This window comes from Tursiops truncatus, chromosome 1 (assembly GCF_011762595.2).
Source record: "Tursiops truncatus isolate mTurTru1 chromosome 1, mTurTru1.mat.Y, whole genome shotgun sequence".
Classification (NCBI taxonomy): domain Eukaryota; kingdom Metazoa; phylum Chordata; class Mammalia; order Artiodactyla; family Delphinidae; genus Tursiops; species Tursiops truncatus.
Window position 1 is genome coordinate 78,516,574 of NC_047034.1, and position 20,186 is coordinate 78,536,759.

The window sequence follows — 20,186 nt, forward strand, 5'->3', positions numbered from 1 at the left end:
CAGCACTGCTGGTATAGCCAGACGTACTTCTGTGTTCTGAAACGTGTTACTCCAACATTAAGTGACAGCCAACTGAATACACAAAAATTCCTGCTAGGTAGAATGACATATGCATTTTTCAAGGCCTTATTTTGAGCTAGGCATTAAATTAAGTGCCTAACCTCATTGAATTGTCACTGCTATTATTATTTCTGCAGTATTGATGAGAAACCCAGAGCTCAAGAGAGCTTAAGTAACAGTACTAGTGCACTGCGGCCAGCATTCCACCCCAGGGGGTCCTACTCTAGAGTCCATACTCATTCCCACTTCACTGGACAGCCTAAGTAGGTCCCTGCTGTGGTTTCTTTTTACATATGTAAGCCTCAGACTCATCTTAAATTTTTTGGAAATGTCAGTGAATCATATGTTCTCTCTTTTTAACATTTAGCAAATCAGGAAGGTCAAAGAGGGAGGACATAGGCTAAAAATATTCTAAAATAAACTTAAGGTGTAGCATGAAACTGCATAACCAAGAAATGGAATGTTTTGGTTACTGGGTGGTACCCTGTTCTTGGAACAGTTTTCTACAGCTGTTTTTCCTATTTGTTTTTTTAAGTCAGTTGCTGAAAATATCAGAGACAACTGTGATATATACTCATGACTTGTAAATATGAGGTGTTTTAGTCTTGCCTTTGTTTTATTTTAATACTACTATTTTTTAATTACAATTTTAATAACAGCTTGAGCAGATTTAAGGGAGGTTTTTTTTTCTAAGACTAAATTCTCTGTTCTCTGCAGACCTCTTTATACTAAATGATTCAATAGGAAAAGTAAGAAATCATGTGGTACTTCTATAGAATACTTCCCAGTTTTATAAACTACTTTTCAGTTTCACCTTGATGTCCATTATTTTGCTGATTTCTTATAACAGTCCATGAAAGTACATAGGTTGGATATGAAACCAAAAGCACAGGTAACAAAAACTAAAATAAACAAGTGGGACTACATTAAGCTAATGAGCTTCTGCACAGCAAAGGAAACAATAAGTTGAACAGGCAACTTACAGAGTGGGAGAAAATATATGCAAACAATATATCTGATAAGGGGTTAATATCCAAAATGTACAAAGAACTCATACAACTCAATAGTAAAGAAGCAAATAATCCAATTAAAAATTGGGCAAATGACAAGAAAAAGAATTCTGTAACTATGTATGGTGACAGATGTTAACTAGACTAATTGTGATGATCATTTTTCAATATATGCAAATATCCAATCATTATGTTGTACACCTGAAACTAATATAATGTTCTCTGTCAATTATACCTCAATTAAAAATGAAAACACATTAGTCAGGGGTAGCTATACCCAGTTTTGGAAAATACTATTGGAAAATACCCAGTAATTTCCAGATAGAGGACATTGGCAATGTTCACTCTAATTCTCAGAGTTACATGATTTAGCCACAGACTGATTGTATTTTTAACTTGTAAATCATGATTTGTATTTTGAAATCCAGTATCATCTGAAACATGTGAGGTTCTGAAAGCTTTACAATCTACCAAACCCTAGTGTTTTTCAAATAGCATTTGAAAGGCTAATCATGAGTAGCTACCAATAGAGCTAATCCTCATTACAATGTCATTATACAACTATATAAAATCACCAAAATACAATTTAAAAAGTAGATACGAGGTTTACAGTCTTGTCTCTCTCTAAATCTCTTACAGTATTTTCTAATCAGGAGTAAGGTGTGTAAATGTTTATAAATTTATAAATGTTGAACATGCAGTTGCTTTTGGTTCTCCAGCCCGTAGTCAAGCGAATAATGGCATATCCTGAACAGGCACGCTGCTAAGCACAAGGGGAGTGAGGAGCACTGAGTGTGGCAAAGGTGGTAGAAAATGAGATCATGCCTTTAAAAAGATTTAGAGTGTGATCCGGAACCCAGACTGCATTCATCAGAAACATTCAAAAAATGTATAAATGATGAAGGAAAACAAATGTTTAGAATCAGGGGGAAGAAAGGGGAAAGGACCTTCTGTTTCCAAAGAAGACATACAGATGGCCAACAGGTACATGAAAAGATGCTCAACATCACTAATCATCAGGGAAATGAAAAAACCATAGTGAGATAATCACGTCACACCTGAAAGAATGGCTGTTCTCAAAAAGATAAGAGAGAACAAGTGTTGGCAAGGATGTGGAAAAAAGGGAATTCTTATACACTGTTGATGGAAATGTAAAATGGTACAGTTATTATGGAAAAACAATATGGCAGTTATCAAAAAATTAAAAATTGAATTATCCTATGATCCAGGAATCCCACACTTGAGTATATATCTGAAGGAACTTATTTCGAAGCAGTATCTGCACACTCGTGTTCATAGCAACATTATTCACAGTAGCCAAGATAGTGAAACAACTTAAGTGTAAATCAGTGGATGAACGGATAAAGAAGATATCTTGTGTATATACAATGCGATATCATTCAGCCGTGAGAGAGAAGGAAATCCTGACATTTGCGACATGAATGGAATTTGAGGACATTATGTTAAGTGAGATAAGTCAGACAGAGAAAGACAAATACTATATGATATCTCTTATGTGCAGAATATAAAAAAGCCAAACTCATAAAACCAGAGAGTAGAATGGTGTTTACCGGGGTCTGGACTGGGGGGTAGGGGATTGGGGAGATACTGTTTAAGGGTACAAATTTGCAACTAGATAAATAAGTTATAGAGATAGAATGCATAGCATAGTGATTATAGTCAACAGTACTGCATTATAAACTTCAAAATTGCTAAGAGAGTAGATATTAATTGTTTTCACCCCAAAAAGAAATGATAGTTATGTGAAGTGATAGAGGTGTTAGCTAACTCTGTGGTGGTAATCATACTGCAATATATAAAATATATCAAACTAGCACATTGTATACCTTAAACTTACACAATGTTATATGTCAGTTATGTCTTAATTTAAAAATTAACAAAACAAAAAAAGCAGATAGGGAAGTTTTATTATTCTCATTTAACAAATAAGGCAACTGAAAGATAGAGCTTGATGTGTCCATGGTCTTAGCTAGTGAGTCACACTGCTAGGACTGTGAGTTCCCAGAAGGCAGGGACCTCCCTAATTATCTTTTTAGCCAGCATTTTGTAAAACAGTGTCTAGCACAGAGGGAACACTTAGAAAATGTTGCTGAATGAATGACCAGAATCACACATGGAACTTCTGACATCCAACACCAGACTCTCGAGTCTGGACTATACCGTGCTTTCATTCATTAAATACTAATTTTTTGGGCACCTACCTACAAGATAAGAAACATTGGTTAATTTCTCATTCAGTAGTTACTGAGCCCAACAAGGCACATAGCCTTGTGCTGGGTGTTTCTGATGCTGGGGTTTCTAACGCTACTTTAAGCGTGGGACCTTGCTAGTGAAGCAGCTGTCAGTCCATCAAGTAGACTGCACAAAGAGGCACTCAACCCTCTCAGCTAAAGATGACTTGAAAATTGATTCTGCAAAGAGCTTTTAAAAGCAAATGAAGGAAATGTGAGAGGAGTGGCTTCTGAGAAGATTCTTCCCAAAAAAAGGACAGAAAATGAAAAGGCTTTTTCCTCTCATTCTCCACTGGATTGCAGGCTGAGGATAGTGCTACAGTTGAAGAGTTCTGTCTCTTATCTTGGTGCCAGTGGCAAACACCAAAAAAAAAATCAGAGGTTGAAGCTAAGAAAGTAGTATTTTAAAATAAGTTATTAGTAAAACACTTAAGAGGAAAATAGCAACTACTACCAGATTATGGGTTTTTACCTCAAGAACCACCAATAATGGTTTAGAGAGCAGTGGAGGGTGAAAAAATGTTAATACCCATACTTTAAAGGGGTGTGTATCTATTTCATTTGGAATTTCCTGTTCTAAATGCAGGGTTGCTCTTTCTTAAATGAAAATGCCTGTTTTTATCTAAATCAGAAAATTGGCTTCTTAGAAATTTATAAATTCCTTCCTAGCAGTTGCTTGTTGCCACTCATTTACAGAATTATGGGTTATTTTAAAATTTTATATCATTTTGGAATATACAGTTAAATCATTTATTCAAAACTTAACAAAGCAAAACTCTTACGTAACTGGCATACATTATTCCACTTAAAGAAATAAATGTGAAGGTTATAGCAGGCATCTTTTCAAAGTGCAGTCTTGGATATGTTTTAGAGGAAGAACATATTCAGTTCAGTTTCATATATTCTGAACATTTACATTATTATTTGATGGTAAACTACTAATAATTGTCTACATCAGAGTTTCTCAAAATGTAGTATTTGAATCACTTACATTATTTATTTATTTATTCTTTATTTTTTTTTAACATCTTTATTGGGGTATAATTGCTTTACAATGGTGTGTTACTTTCTGCTTTATAACGAAGTGAATCAGCTATACATATACATATATCCCCATATCTCTTCCCTCTTGCGTCTCCCTCCCTCCCACCCTCCCTATCCCATACCTCTAGGCGGTCACAAAGCACCGAGCTGATCTCCCTGTGCTATGTGGCTGCTTCCCACTAGCTCTCTACCTTACATTTGGTAGTATATATATGTCCATGCCTCTCTCTCGCTTTGTCACAGCTCACCCTTCCCCCTCCCCATATCCTCAAGTCCATTCTCTAGTAGGTCTGTGTCTTTATTCCCGTCTTACCCCTAGGTGCTTCATGACATTTTTTTTTCTTAAATTCCATATATATGTGTTAGCATACAGTATTTGTCTTTCTGTTTTACCTACATTATTTAAAATGTGGTTTTGGGGCTTCCCTGGTGGCACAGTGGTTGAGAGTCCGCCTGCCGATGCAGGGGACACGGGTTTGTGTCCCGGTCCGGGAAGATCCCACATGCCGCGGAGCGGCTGGGCCCGTGAGCCATGGCCGCTGAGCCTGCGCATCCGGAGCCTGTTGCTCCGCAACTGGAGAGGCCACAACAGTGAGAGGCCTGCATACCGCAAAAAAAAATAAAAATAAAATGTGGTTTTGGGGCTCTAAGGATCTCCTTTTAAAACAAGTACTTTTAGCAACTCTTTTTTGCACATTAAAGTTTGAGAACCACTGGTCTAGATTGAGAGACCCTGGATGGTTTTCTCAGTGATCAGAGAACAATAAAATTATGCTTAGAATACTCTTCTTCCTGCGGCAGAAGATGGATTAATACAACTCTAAAAGTGAAAGTAAAATAGCTTTTCTTTTCAATCAGTTTAATCATTAAATTAATAGTCTACTCACGAAACATTCCTGTTAATTGAGATTTACCATATATGGAAATGTAAGAGATTGACTAACTGAAAAAAAATGAATGCAGTAAACCAGCTGAAAGCAGTGATAAGGAAAGCTTCTTGGAGAGTACTCCAAACAGCAACAAGAAGAGCAGCCAGCTTTGGTAACATTTGATGTTCTCTTTTTGAATCCTTGTAAAGTTTCCCCATCTCTAAGATGGAGTGAAGAAATACATGTCAAAACACTACAACACTGTTCCAGCATTTTGTTAACTTTATTATCAAAGCACAGTGCCCTTTGCCCCTTCCTTGCATGGCACTAAGGGCCGTTGGATGTCTTATTCCTTAAGTCTTGACATGCGGTGCCCAAGGCATCTTATAGCCTATGAAGATGAAGGTATCAACACAATAGATCTCATAGTTCTGTGTCTATTCCCTAAGCATTTTGTATTTGACAAAAACTGTCTCCCTTCTCTACAGGGCAGAGATGTAACATTGACATTGATGAGTGTGCCTCCAATCCCTGTCGCAAGGGTGCGACATGTATCAACGATGTGAACGGTTTCCGCTGTATATGCCCTGAGGGGCCCCATCATCCCAGCTGCTACTCACAGGTGAACGAGTGCCTGAGCAATCCTTGTGTCCACGGAAACTGTACTGGGGGCCTCAGTGGGTGAGTAGCTGTCATGTATTAATAGTTTCTTATTGACTTGTGTCAAGCCAGTTGAGTTTTAGTATTGGCCATACCCTGTAGAAGTCAGTCAGGACTTGAGCTGAGACCTCGCTGAAGATTTCGGTAGTCTGCGGCATAGTCTACCAAATCGCCACTTCTTCTCTACCTTCTGTGACTGAGTAGGTGGAAAATAAGGAGGAATGTCTCTTTCCTCATGTGGGTAGTCAGCACATGGGAGGAATCCAGGGTAATTTTATGAGTCTTTGGCAATTGCACTTTTAGTACTCATTGCAAGATTGAGTTCTGAGGGATGTTCTATTTGATTTTCCCCCCTGCTTAAAAAAAAAGCCCAACTCTATTCTATCATGGTACCAGTGGGTGCCACTGAAGTAGATCTAGTCTCAGCTAACTTTAGACATGGCCCTGATGAAATGTTCACAGTTTGCAAGCCCCTGAGAGTTGTGTAATGTGTTGGTAAGTAATTTTCTAGAATCACAAAGTGTGATGTTAGGTTCCATGAGATAGTCGTGTACTCTTGCTGTGCTTGCCAGAGGACAGGACTCTGGGCATTACCATTTGCCATGCTTACGACAGGTGAAAGAACGAAGAGTGTATTAAGAGGTAAATAGGAAATCAAGTTATTTCCAAGATGAATTAACTCAGTATTCCTGTTTCAGAGTATAGCAGCCTGCAAAGAATCCCAACCCACCTACTTTTTTTTAAAGGATCTCCAGACTAGGAGGCTGTTATCTCCTGATACCACATTCTAAGTGCTAATGATGTTCAGATTGTGAACAATGTGCATATATTTCAAATACCTTCATTTTTGTTCCTTTTCCTGCTCAGTACCCTCAGTGCTTTCTGGGGGCAGGGATTCAGGTCAGAGCAAAGCATGTCTCAGAAGTCAGACATCCCAGGAGCTCTTCAGAGTGGCTTAGTGTCTCTGATAACTACACTACTTCCTGGGTGTCTGTTTTATACCAGAAACAAGTGATCCTAAGGCTTGCGTTACTTTTAGTTTATATAGAAGAAAAGAAACTGCAGATTTATCTGTGTTAACGTGTCTTTCAGATTGTCCTGATTTGTTGTACCAACCACTGTTTACATATGAAAACTCACTATACTTACTTAGTTTCTCTAGCATCTTTGTGGGCCAGGAAGGTGTGTTTACTGAATACTCCAGATGGGCCCACATGATTCACATGGTGACCCAAGTATAGGTCCATAGAGGATCAGAAATGAGATTAGCTTACCCAAGAGTTCCTTGGTCCTTCAGTTTTTCAGAATGGTGTATTTCAACTATGACTCAATTGTACATTCATCCCCCAACAGTAAATAACTCTGTCTTCTTTCAGATACAAGTGCCTCTGTGATGCAGGCTGGGTTGGCATCAACTGTGAAGTGGACAGAAATGAATGTCTTTCTAATCCATGCCAGAACGGAGGAACTTGTGACAATCTGGTGAATGGATACAGGTGCACTTGCAAGAAGGGCTTTAAAGGTGAAAGCAAAAGTGCCTATTTTTATCTCCCTTCTCTCTCTGCCTTTCTGTTGGTGCATATGGCTTGACTCACTTCTTCCTTTCCCTTTTTTCCTTCTCACTCATACAGCAAATATAATTTGAGTACTTAATATTTATAGGGCAGTTGGGGAATAAAAACATAGATAGATTTATACATGGATTCTATTTTCAGACTAGCAGAGAGGTGAGTTATTGAAACAGTACCATTTAAGGTGAGCAACTAGAACTCCACTTACACAACTTTGGACAGGTGTTCTAATTGTAAGCTCCAGTGTAGGCTTGATTCTATGTTAATTCGCAAGAGATATTGGTAGTAGAATGAAAATTTTGTTTTACTGTAATTGTAGCAATAATATCATGGAAGAATCCATGTATTTAAAACCTTTCCAACAAATTCTCTTACACATTAAGATATTCTTAGATGATACCTAGTCACCTATGGCCTTCTGGAAAAATGCATAATAGTGGGTATTGTGTAAAATCACGTTTTGAGTTGTCTCTGTTGTATTTCTCCCGTTGCTTTTGTCTTAGATACTCAAGAGAGAGAACCCTGTGGGTAAATCATTCACATTTGTACTTCGCTATCCATGTAGTCACTGATTTCACCACTCAGAATTGTGCCAGGCTACTCTAATACGTCAGTATGTTTCCGTGTCACTTGGATTACTTGAAAATTTTCTGAGACCCCATTTTAGTCAGTAATTTTCTGACATTCAGATATATTACATCTGCAAAGAAACTTATAGATTTAAGAACACGTTTATTTCTTTGTCTCATTGAGACTCGCTGATCAACAAAATAAAAATCAAAACGTAAAGTCCAGAGTTGTACGGCTGTCGAGTAGCAGAGTACAGTTTGAACCCAGACCTCTGTACTCCTAGACCATCATTTTCTTTTGTACAGTGCTGTAGTTCCTCAGTCTTAAGGCTCTGTGTCAGGCCCTACTGAAGGGACAAAGGCGTGTGGCATTTAGTACAGTCCTGTCCCCATGGATGCTTCCTTCCTTTTCTCTTTTTCATAGTGGGAGTAGATTTCGTGTCTTGGATCAGGGGAAACAGCTTTGTGACTTCCGGAAGCCCTACCACATCGATGGTAGAGACTGTGCATTTGAAAGAGTGGGCATAAATCACAGGCTTTGATTAAGTATTCGAATATTTTATCCCTTGATAACTTACGGGCTGTTTTTAAGCCCTGACCAGATACTCTGTATAGAAAGAGCTTCTATTTAGATATAGCAGTAGGTCTTCACCCTAATGAACTTCATGGTCCATAATGGAGAAATTACTTACGTTTGGAGGTGCATTAGACTTTCAAGCTATTAGAATATACTGTTCTTCCATTCATTTTTTGATGGATTAAGCACTTTTTACTGACTGTGTCAGGGACTTGACACTGAAATGAATGAACAGGTGTTCCAGTGGCCTGAAGAAGTTAATGCAGTTTCTGAGGTGTTTAACGTTTACCACTGAGAGGATTGCTTGGTAAATGAGGTAATGAGGAGGCTAACAAAGTTTCACTGTCTTTGGTTTTTCCCCTTTTCTGTCTACAGGCTATAACTGTCTGGTGAATATTGATGAATGTGCTTCGAATCCATGTCTGAACCAAGGAACCTGCTTTGATGATATAAGTGGTTATACCTGCCACTGTGCGCTGCCGTATACAGGTGAGTCCTGCAAGTGCAAGGACCCGAAGGGTTGCTTGGTCTTGCCTTGTCATTCCAAACCTCTCAGTCTCAGAGATGGGATCTGTGGGGCATTGATGCCGCTCTGAGGAATCATTCCCTCGTCACCCTTCCTGCCCTCACTGACTGGGTCTTCAGCTCTGAGAAAGCACTGTGGCCTCTCTAGATGCATGTGGTGGGGAAACTCATTTGCTGCCTTTATTTTTTAGGGTTTGAAAATTTTAAAAAATTATATATGGCTGGAATTGACACATAGCTGATGGTTTAGTCATTATTTGAATGGACCCAGAGTCTCTATGGCCTGTGCTCTTAGTCTGAGTTTTGCTAACACAACAACTACCACTTATCGGTCATTTGCTATGTGCCGGACACTTGACATACTTGGGATGATTTGATCTAGTGCTCACAATAATTCTACAAAGTATTTAGAAGTTCCTATCACTATTTTATACATGTGGAAGCTGAGGCAAAGAGAGCTTGCTTGCTGAAGGTCACATAGGTAAGTGGTAGATCTAGGATTTGTCCCTAAGTCTCTCTGAATCCAAAGCTTGTCCTCTTGTCATTCTTCTCCTCACGTTCATTGCCACTGCATCTTATTCAGAGAGGTACGACCCCTGGGATGGCGATCACACACACGCAAGACGTGGGTGTGACTTCATTGCACATCAGGTGTTCTTTGTTTCGGGTGGTGTTACAGGAGTGTGCCTGGACGTTTCTTTGTAGTCTCCTGCCTCATTACTGCCATCTTGTGATTGGTTGTATTTGTGTAGCTCGTTTACCTCTTCGTCAGCCATTTTCTTCATCTGTGGGGAACAAAACAGAAACATGAACAGTGACTTTGCATGTTTCTCCAGTGCCTAGCATGCAGGCAGGAGCATGGCTGAGTTCTTACTCCCCTGGAGCCGTAGGCTGTTCATTATAGCTGTTGCTAGTGACTCTAGGCTGTTTGGAGTGGCAGAGTGGCCAGAAGCATGCCTCTGTTACCTGAAAGACTTCAGTTATCGGAGATCCCTAGCTATCCCCAGATGGACAGTCTATTTTTTTTTTTTTTTTTTTTTTTTTTTGCGGTACGCAGGCCTCTCAGTGTTGTGGCCTCTCCCGTTACGGAGCACAGGCTCCGGACACGCAGGCTCAGCGGCCATGGCTCACGGGCCCAGCTGCTCCACGGTATGTGGGATCTTCCCAGACCGGGGCATGAACCCGTGTCCCCTGCATCGGCAGGCGGACTCTCAACCGCTGTGCCACCAGGGAAGCCCACAGACAGACAGTCTAAATAACGCCATTTCACAGTGATAGTGCTGATCACATTTGTTGGTACTGAGCAGATGATCTCACTCACAGCCATAAAGACTGAGAATTGATGGCTGTAGGGAGATACAAGCAGGTGTCACTATGTTCAGGCACATTAGAGACTTACCTGAATATGACTAAGGTGCACAGGTCATCTTGAAAATATTTGTCTTCTTGCTATTCAGATACTATAAGAATATTTGACTAAATGCTGGCTGTTGGTTTTTCTGTGTATTAGGATCTTATTAAAAGAATTTACTACTTGTGAATTTTGAGAAATTATATGAGACTGGAAATCTATGCAGATTAAAATTTCAGTGCTGAGTTGTCACTAAGTGTTTTAAGTGTCATTGAATTTGGCCAGCATGAAGGGAACTAGGAAACGTTGCCTTTTCTTGTGAGCCATTATTCTGACCAGACACATTAAAAACTTATTAGGGATATTGATGAAAATTTGTGGTAATATTGTTTTCTTTCTGAATACAAAATTTTAGGGTAAAATTTTAAATTGAGTTAGTTGTAATTTGACTTTATTTTGTTGAAGTATAATTGATTTACATTATATTCATTTCAGGTGTACACTATAGTGATTCAGTATATTTAAAGATTATACTCCATTTAAAGTTACTGCAAAATAATGGCTATATTCCTTGTGCTGTACCTTATATATATGTAGCTTATCTATTTTATATGTAGTAGTATGTATCTCTTAATCCCCTACCCCTATCTTGCCCTACTCCCCTTCCCTCTCCCCACTAGTAACCATTAGTTTGTTCTCTATATCTGTGAGTCTGTTTCGATTTTGTTATATTCGTTTGTCTTGTTTTTTAGATTCCACATATAAGTAATAACATACAGTATTTGTCTTTCTCTGTCTGACTCATTTCACTAAGCATAATATCTTCTAAATCCATCCATGTTGTTGCAAATGGTAGAATTTAATTCTTTTTTTATGGCTGAGTAATATTCCTCTGTGTGTGTGTGTGTGTGTGTGTGTGTGTGTGTGTGTGTGTGTATCACATATCACATCTTCTTTATCCATTCATCTATTGATGGATACCTCGGTTGCTTCCATATCTTGGCTATTATAAATAAGGCTGCTTTGAACATTGAGGTGCATGTAACTTTTTGAATTAGTGTATTTATTTTCTTCAGATATATGCCCAGGAGTGGGATTGCTGGATCATATGGTAGTTCTATTTGTAGTTTTTTAAGGAACCTCCATACTGTTCTCCATAGTGGCTGTACCAATTCACATTCCCACCAGCAGTGCAGGAGGGTTCCCTTTTCTCCACACCCCCTCTAGCATTTATTGTTTGTCGAGTTTTTGATGATGGCCCTTCTGACGGGTGTGAGGTGATATCTCATTGTAGTTTTGACTTGCATTTCTCTAATAATTAGTGATGCTGTGCATCTTTTCACGTGCTTTTTTAGCCATCTGTATGTCTTCTTTGGAGAAATGTCTATTTAGATCTTCAGCCCATTTTTTGATTGGATTGTTTTTGGTTTTCTTTTAATTGAGCTGCATGAGCTATTTGTATATTTTGGAGGTTAATCCCTTGTCAGTTGCTTCATTTGCAAATATTCTCTCCCATTCTGAGGGTTGTTTTTTTATCTTGTTTATGGTTTCTTTTGCTGTGCAAAAGCTTTTAAGTTTCATTAGGTCCCATTTGTTTATTTTTGTTTTTATTTCCATTACTCTAGGACGTTGATTGAAAAAGATCTTGCTGTGATATATGTCAAAGAGCATTTTGCCCATGTTTTCCTCTAAGAGTTTTATAGTATCCAGCCTTACACTTAGGTCTTTAACCCATTTAGAGTTTATTTTTGTGTATGGTATTAGAGAGTGTTCTGATTTCACTCATTTACATGTAGCTGTCCAGTTTTCCCAGTACCACTTATTGCAGAGACTGTCTTTTTCTCCGTTGTATATTCTTGCCTCCTTTGTCATAGATTAGGTGACCATAGGTGCGTGGGTTTGTCTCTGGGCTTTCTATCCTGTTCCATTGATCTATATTTCTGTTTTTGTGCCAGTGCCATACTGTCTTGATTACTGTAGCTTTGTAGTATAGTCTGAAGTCAGGGAGCCTGATTTCTCCAGCTCTGTTTTTCTTTTTCAAGATTTCTTTGGCTTTTTAGGGTCTCTTGTGTTTCCATACAAATTGTAAACTTTTCTGTTCTAATTCTGTGAAAAATGCCATTGGTAATTTGATAGTATTTCATTGATTTTGTAGATTGTTTTGGGTAGTATAGTCATTTTCACAATGTTGATTCTTCCAATCCAAGAACATGGTATCACCTTTCCATCTGTTTGTGTCATCTTTGATTTCTTTCCTCAGTGTCTTATAGTTTTCTGAGTACAGGTCTTTTGCCTCCTTAGGTAGGTTTATTCCTAGGTATTTTATTCTTTTCGATGTGATGGTAAATGAGACTGTTTCCTCGATTTCTCTTTCTGATCTTTCGTTGTTAGTGTATAGAAATGCAAGAGATTTCTGTGTATTAATTTTGTGTCCTGCAACTTTACCAAATCCATTGATGAGCTCTAGTAGTTTTTCAGTAGCGTTTTTAGGGTTTTCTCTGTATAGTGTCATGTCATCTGCAAACAGTGACAGTTTTACTTCTTCTTTTCCAATTTGGATTCCTTTAATTTCTTTTTCTTCTCTGATTGCCATGGCTAGGACTTCCAAAACCATGTTGAATAATAGTGGTGAGAGTTGACATCCTTTTCTTTTTCCTGATCTTAGAGGAAATGCTTTCAGTTTTTCACCATTGAAATGATGTTTTCTGTTGGTTTGTCATATATAGCTTTTATTATGTTGAGGTGGGTTCGCTGTATGCCCACTTTCTGGAGAGTTTTTATCATACATGGGTGTTGAATTTTGTCAAAAGCTTTTTATGTATCTATGGAGATGATCATATGGTTTTTATTCTTCAATTTGTTGATGTGGTGTATCACATTGATTTGCGGATCCTGAAAAATCTTTGCATCCCTGGAATATATCCCACTTGATCATGGTGTATGAGCCTTTTAATGTGTTTTTGAATTTGGTTTGCTAGTATTTTGTTGAGGATTTTTACATCTATGTTCATCAGTGATATTGGCCTGTAATTTTCTTTTTTTGTGATATCTTTGCCTGTGTTTGGTATCAGGGGGATGGTGGCCTCGTAGAATGTACTTGGGAGTGTTCCACCCTCTGCAATTTTTTGGAAGAGTTTCAGAAGGGCAGGTGTTAACTCTTCTCTAAATGTTTGATAGAATTTGCCTGTGAAGCCATCTGGTCCTGGACTTCCGTTTGTTGGAAGAATTTTAATCCCAGTTTCAATTTCAGTACTTGTGATTGGTCTGTTCATATTCTCTATTTCTTCCTGGTTCAGTCTTGGGAGATTGTACCTTTCTAAGAATTTGTCCACTTCTTCCAGGTTGTCCGTTTTATTGGCATACAGCTGCTTGTAGTAGTCTCTTATGATCCTTTGTATTTCTGTGGTGTTCATTGTAACTTCTTTTTCATTTCAATTTTATTGATTTGAGTCCTCTCCCTCTTTTTCTTGAGGAGTCTGGCTAAAGGTTTATCAATTTTGTTTATCTTCTCAAAGAACGAGCTTTTAGTTTCATTGATCTTTGCTATTGTTTTCTTTGTCTCTATTTCATTTATTTCTGCTCTGATCTATATGATTTCTTTCCTTCTACTAACTTTGGGTTTTGTTTGTTCTTCTTTCTCTAGTTGCTTTAGGTGTATTAGTTTGTTTATTTGAGACTTTTCTTGTTTCCTGAGGTAGGACTGTGTTGCTATAAAATTCCCTCTTAGAACTGCTTTTGCTGCATCCCATAGGTTTTAGATGATCGTGTTTTCGTGGTCTCTAGGTATTTTTTGATTTTCTCTTTGATTTCTTCAGTGATCTCTTGGTTATTTAGTAACATATTGTTTAGCCTCCATGTGTTTGTGTTTTTTACAGGTTTTTTTCCTGTAATTGATTTCTAATCTCATAATGTTGTGGTAAAAAAAATGCTTGATATGATTTCAGTTTTCTTAAATTTACCGAGGCTTGATTTGTGACCCAAGATGTGATCTATCCTGGAGAATGTTCCATGTGCACTTGAGAAGAAAGTGTATTCTGCTGCTTTCGGATGGAATGTGCTATAAGTGTCAATTAAGTCTATCTAAGTCTAATGTGTCATTTAAGGCTTATGTTTCTTATTAATTTTCTGTCTGGATGATCTGTCCATTTGTGTAAGTGAGGTGTTAAAGTCCCCCACTATTACTGTGTTAACTGTCAATTTCCCCTTTTATGATTGTTAGCATTTGCCTTGTATATTGAGGTGCTCCTATGTTGGGTGCATATATATTTACAATTGTTGTATCTTTTTCTTGCACTGATCCCTTGATCATTATGTAGTGCCCTTCCTTGTCTCTTGTAACAGTATTTATTTTAAAGTCTATCTTGTCTGATATGAGTATTGCTACTCCAGCTTTCTTTTGATTTCCATTTGCATGGAATATCTTTCTCCATCCCCTCACTTTCAGTCTGTATGTGTACCTAGGTCTGAAGTGGGTCTCTTGTAGGCAGCATATATATGGATCTTATTTTTGTATCCATTTGGCCAGTCTGTGTCTTTTGGTTGAAACATTTAATCCATTTATATTTAAGGTAAGTATTGATACGTGTGTGCCTATTGGCATTTTCTTAATTGTTTTGGGTTTGTTTTTGTAGATCCTTTTTTCTTCCTTTCCTCTTTTGTTCTTTTCTCTTGTGTTTCCCGCCTAGAGAAGTTCCTTTAGCATTTGTTGTACAGCTGGTTTGGTGGTGCTGAATTCTCTTAGCTTTTGCTTCTCTGTAAAGCTTTTACTTCTCTGTAAAGCTTTTGATTTCTCCATCAACTCTGAATGAGAGCTTTGCTGGGTAGAGTATTCTTGGTTGTAGGTTTTTTCCTTTCATCACTTAAAATATATCATGCCACTCCCTTCTGGCCTGCAGAACTTCTGCTGAAAAATCAGCTGATTACCTTATGGGGGATTCCCTTGTATGTTACTTCTTGCTTTTCCCTTGTTGCTTTTAATATTTTTTCTTTGTATTTAATTTTTGTTAGTTTGATTATTGTGTGTCTGGGCATGTTCCTCCTTGGGTTTATCCTGTATGGGACTCTCTGTACTTCCTGGACTTGGGTGACTATTTCCTTTCCCATGTTAGGGAAGTTTTTGACTGTAATCTCTTCAAATATTTTCTCAGGCCCTTTCTCTTTTTTTTCTGGGACTCCTATAATTCGAATGTTGGTGCATTTGATGTTATCCCAGAGGTTTCTGAGATGGTCTGCATTTCTTTTCATTATTTTTTCTTTATTCTGTTCCACCACAGAGATTTCTACCATTCTGTCTTCCAGGTCACTTATCTGTTCTTCTGCCTCAGTCATTCTGCCATTGATTCCTTCTAGTGTATTTTTAATTTCAGTTACTGTATTGTTCATCTCTGTTTGTTTGTTTTTTAGTTCTTCTAGGTCTTTGTTAAACATTTCCTATATCTTCTCGAGCCGTGCCTCCATTCTTTTTCCGAGATCTTGGATCATCTTTACTATTATTACTCTGAATTCTTTTTCAGGTAGATTGCCTATCTCCTCTTCATTTAGTTGTTCTTATAGGTTTCTATCTCGCTCCTTCGTCTGCAATATATTTCTTTTACTTCTCATTTTGTCACTCTTACTGTGTTTATGTTCTCCTTTCCACAGGCTGCAGGATTGTAGTTCCTCTTGCTTCTTGTGTCTGCCCCCTGGTGGGTGAGGTTGGTCCAGAGGCTTGTACCATTATCCCCTTGATAGGGAGTTTGATTGGTGTTGTGGTGACCAGAGGCTGGTCCTGGATATTGAACAGGGCCTCCTTTTTGCTCTGTGGTTGTCACTGTCCTGTCAGGGGCAGGGCCTGATCCCTAGTTGTTGGAGTAGAGGCCCCTAGATCTGTTTATTAACTGTGTTTCTGATCTGCAGTGCAAGGAAGGTGGGATTGGAGTGCTCCCACTGGGAGAGGAGTCACTGAGTTTTCCTCCTTTGGAGCTGTTCACCCGTGAATGTGCTCTATTGTGTCCCCTTTTGCCCATTGTGCAGGCTCACAAAGTACACTGTTGTTGGCACTGCTCTTGGTCCCACTGTAACTGTGGGTATGCTGGCAGTTGGCCCTGGTGACTCTCGGGCATTGTTTTCACCAGGCCACTGGCGCAGATCCACTGAAGTCAGGTCCCGGGACTGCAGTAGTAATGAACCTGGACCCGCTGTGGGAGCTGTGGTGGCAGCTCAGATTCTGACCTGGCCCAGCCTCTGTGTATGTGCCCACAGAGCCTACAGCTGCTAAAGCCAGACCCGTCCCAGCTGCAAGAGCACTTGTCCTTTGGGATGTCTCACAGGCACTGAATTTAGGAAGCCATCAGAGGAGGTGTAACTCTGGGTTCGTGTAGCTGTGAGGAGAGGCTTAAGGTCTTCTTCCTTAGTCACACGGGCCCTGGGGCTCAGCTGTGGTTTCAGCCCCACCTCTGTGTGTGTTCCTCTCACCGGAGTCTGCTCCAGAGGTGGCCGGAGCACACGAGCTCGTCAGGCTGGAAGGAGCCCAGGTGGCGACGGGGGCCAGCGTGCTGTCCAGGCTGGGGTGGGGGGGATGGAGGCAGAGGAAGCGATGGAAGGGGGGGCACAAACGGCCTCCAGCCGGAGCCCTCCCTCGTGCCCGTGGAGGCAGGGCCTGCCTCACGAGGAGAGAGGCTGCACAATGGCAACCCTGCCCTTTACACGGGGCGCTTCACTTCTGTGGCGGTCCGGACTTCCTCCACAAGCATTCCTGGTTGCAGAGCTCCTCACTCCCGTCCCTTCAGGCTGTCTCCTCACAGCCAACAGCAGTCCCCTCCCCAGGTCTGCTCTCCAAACCCCACGTCTGGCACCCAGCCCCCGTGTGCACCTGCAGGCACCCGTCTCAGGCTGGGTGGCACAGGACTGTGGCACGGACCATCTGCATAGGTCTCACTGTGTCCTGCCTGCCACAGACCAGTTGCCGGGCTCTCCTCTGAGTCTCCAAGTCTCCCCTTCTGTCCCAGCTGATCTCCCTGCCGGTGAGGAAGCTTCCCCAGGTGTGGCAACCTCTCCTCACCTTCATCTCCCTGCCAGGGGTACAGGTCCCATCCTGCTTCCTCTCCTCTTCCTTTTCCCTTCTTCTATCTTTCATGCTACTTGGTTATGTGGGGATCTTTCTTGTCCTTTTAGGTGTCCAAGGTCCTCTGCTAGTGTTCAGCGGTGCTCTGGGAGAATTGTTCCATTTGTAGATGTATTCCCAGTGCATTTGTGGGGAGAGGGCAACTCCACGTCCTCCTACTCCTCTGCCGTCTTGGAAAAAGCCTATCTCCCCTTTAATAAAAGCATTCTTTTAATTTTTTTCTGGAGTCTTATATTCAGTATACTAAGATAGGAAATGTTGATGGGCAACTATCAATGTCATGTTGTTGATATAAGGAGAGATGTTACTAGGCATTCAGAATTACTTCACTGTTTTCCACCTCTGGTGGCCTTCTCATCAACCCCATTGCCTTCTGGAACAGGCCGGCAGAGGTTTTGAGGAGTAGGTGGCTGTGTTACTTCTTTCCTGCTCATGTGAAGGTAGATCTGTGTGGCTAAGCATCTGAATAGCTGAATCTTAGCTATGAAGATGCAGAAACTGTCACCCCTGATTGATGCAGGATTCCAAATCCATGTAACCCCTTGTGATAATAATATGAAGATGACAGCAGCCCAACAGTTGTTGAGTACTTACTCTAGGTACTGGGCCCTATGCTAATAAGGACTTTGTAAGCATTTTATCATTTAATCCACAAAAAGCCTCTATGAGTTATATACCATCCTAATTCCCATCTTATTTATGTGAAAGCTCAGAGAAGATAACTTGCCTGAGATCACACTGTTAGTAATCACATCAGAGCCAAGACACAAAAGTCCATAGGTCTCTCAGATTCCAAAGCTCTTATCCATTACGTTAGACCTGAATTCAGAGATCATCCTTCAGTATAGAATTTGGTGGGGTGGGGGGGAGTTTCAGTTTCCTTGGAATTTTTCTCTATAATGAACTCTGTCATTTGATTTACAGGAAAGAACTGTCAGACTGTATTGGCTCCCTGTTCCCCAAACCCTTGTGAGAATGCTGGTGTTTGCAAAGAGGCACCAGATTTTGAGAGTTACACCTGCCTGTGTGCTCCTGGCTGGCAAGGTAACAACATGGGAATGGGGAAACCAAGAGCCTTAAACAAGGTGGTCAGGTTATCTGACGACACGGAGGACCTGGTCTTTTGAGGCTTGCCCTCTTTTGTTAAGAACGGAGGCCATGTATAGAAGCTGCTAACTGGAATGTTTTAGAAAGCCGAAAGCCTTTCCGTTTTGCATGTCTCTGGGGCTAGAGGACTCCCACCAGAGTCTGAAACCATGATGTTCTACAGGGCATTGTAGCATCAACTGCTAGGGGCACAGAAGCCTTCAGGGACTTCCAAAAGCAGGAGACCAACCGGAATATCCTTGGAGTAGCCCCACCTACCCCAGCTGAAGCTCAGGCCCCACATAAATTTCTGTGGGAATCGACTTCCAAAGACTGGACCGTTCATTGCCCCTGTGTTTCCAGGTCAGCGGTGTACAGTTGACATTGACGAGTGTGTCTCCAAGCCCTGCATGAACCACGGTCTCTGCCATAACACCCAGGGCAGCTACATGTGCGAGTGTCCTCCAGGCTTCAGTGGTATGGACTGTGAGGAGGACATCGATGACTGCCTTGCCAGTGAGTATGCCAGCCTGCTCCTAAGCCCCCGAGGGAGAGGAGAGCGTAGGGAGCAGAGCAGAACTCAGCGGAGGCGCTCGCCTCTCAGTGCCGAGACGGGCCGTCCAATAGTTTACCATGTGTCTTTAGTCTTTGTACTTTAAAAATCTTCATTTTGAAGCCAGTGGCTTTAGGAGTTAAGGCAGGGTAGTCCCTTCTAAGTATTGCCTTACTGATTTTTATACATTGACGAAGTGGGAACAATGCTATGACAGCTTTTTTAGAAAAGCACATCTCTTGAAGTATCATTAACATACAGCACACTGCCAGTATTTAAATGTACCAGTCAATAAGTCTTGCCGTACGACAACTGAAACCAATACTCAAGATACTGAACATGTCCACCCCCCTGAAAGTATTCTCATCTCTTTTGTAACTTAACTCTCCTTTCCACTTTCCTGTCCCAGGCAACCAGGGATCTATCTCTGTCACTATGGGTTTGTGTGAATTTTTTTACAGTTTTATATAAATAGAATCATATAATGAAAACTCTTTTCTGAAGAGAGGGAATATGAGTTCTAAAGGTTTTACTGAGTAATTCTGTTTTGTAATCTTGCTAAACTCACTTATCATTAATTCCAGATTAGTATAGCTTCTGGTTTAGTTTAGATTCCTAGGATTTTTTTATAGAGATAATACACTATGTTATTTCTGAATAAATACAACTGCTATACCTTTTATTTCTTTTCTGTATTCATTTATTTCTAAATCTGTACGCATTTTATTTATTTTTCTTGCATTATTGCACTGACTTCAGTAAATGCAGAATAGAAGTGGTGAGAGAAGCCGGTCCTGCCTTGTTCTTGATTCTAAGGGAAAAGCATCAAATTGAGGAATTTACCTCAGTTTACCTCAATTTGGTGAGAATTTTGCAATTTACCTTCAGTTGGCTGAGAATTTTCTTCCTTTTAATAATGAATGAGGGTTACTTTTCTTTCAGATGATTTTTCAGTAT

At 40.1% G+C, this 20,186-nt stretch overlaps 1 protein-coding gene across 2 annotated transcripts in view; it reads left to right on the top strand.

Annotated features, from left to right (window-relative positions):
• Positions 1 to 20,186, top strand: part of NOTCH2 (notch receptor 2) — a 177,736-nt gene that overhangs the window by 127,610 nt on the left and 29,940 nt on the right. For both annotated transcript variants that reach the window (XM_019919451.3, XM_019919449.3), the window contains exons 13-17: positions 5,724 to 5,916; positions 7,272 to 7,417; positions 8,988 to 9,101; positions 18,515 to 18,634; positions 19,040 to 19,192. In XM_019919451.3, the coding sequence (XP_019775010.1) occupies positions 5,724 to 5,916; positions 7,272 to 7,417; positions 8,988 to 9,101; positions 18,515 to 18,634; positions 19,040 to 19,192 (726 nt within the window). The remainder of the gene's footprint in view (positions 1 to 5,723; positions 5,917 to 7,271; positions 7,418 to 8,987; positions 9,102 to 18,514; positions 18,635 to 19,039; positions 19,193 to 20,186) is intronic.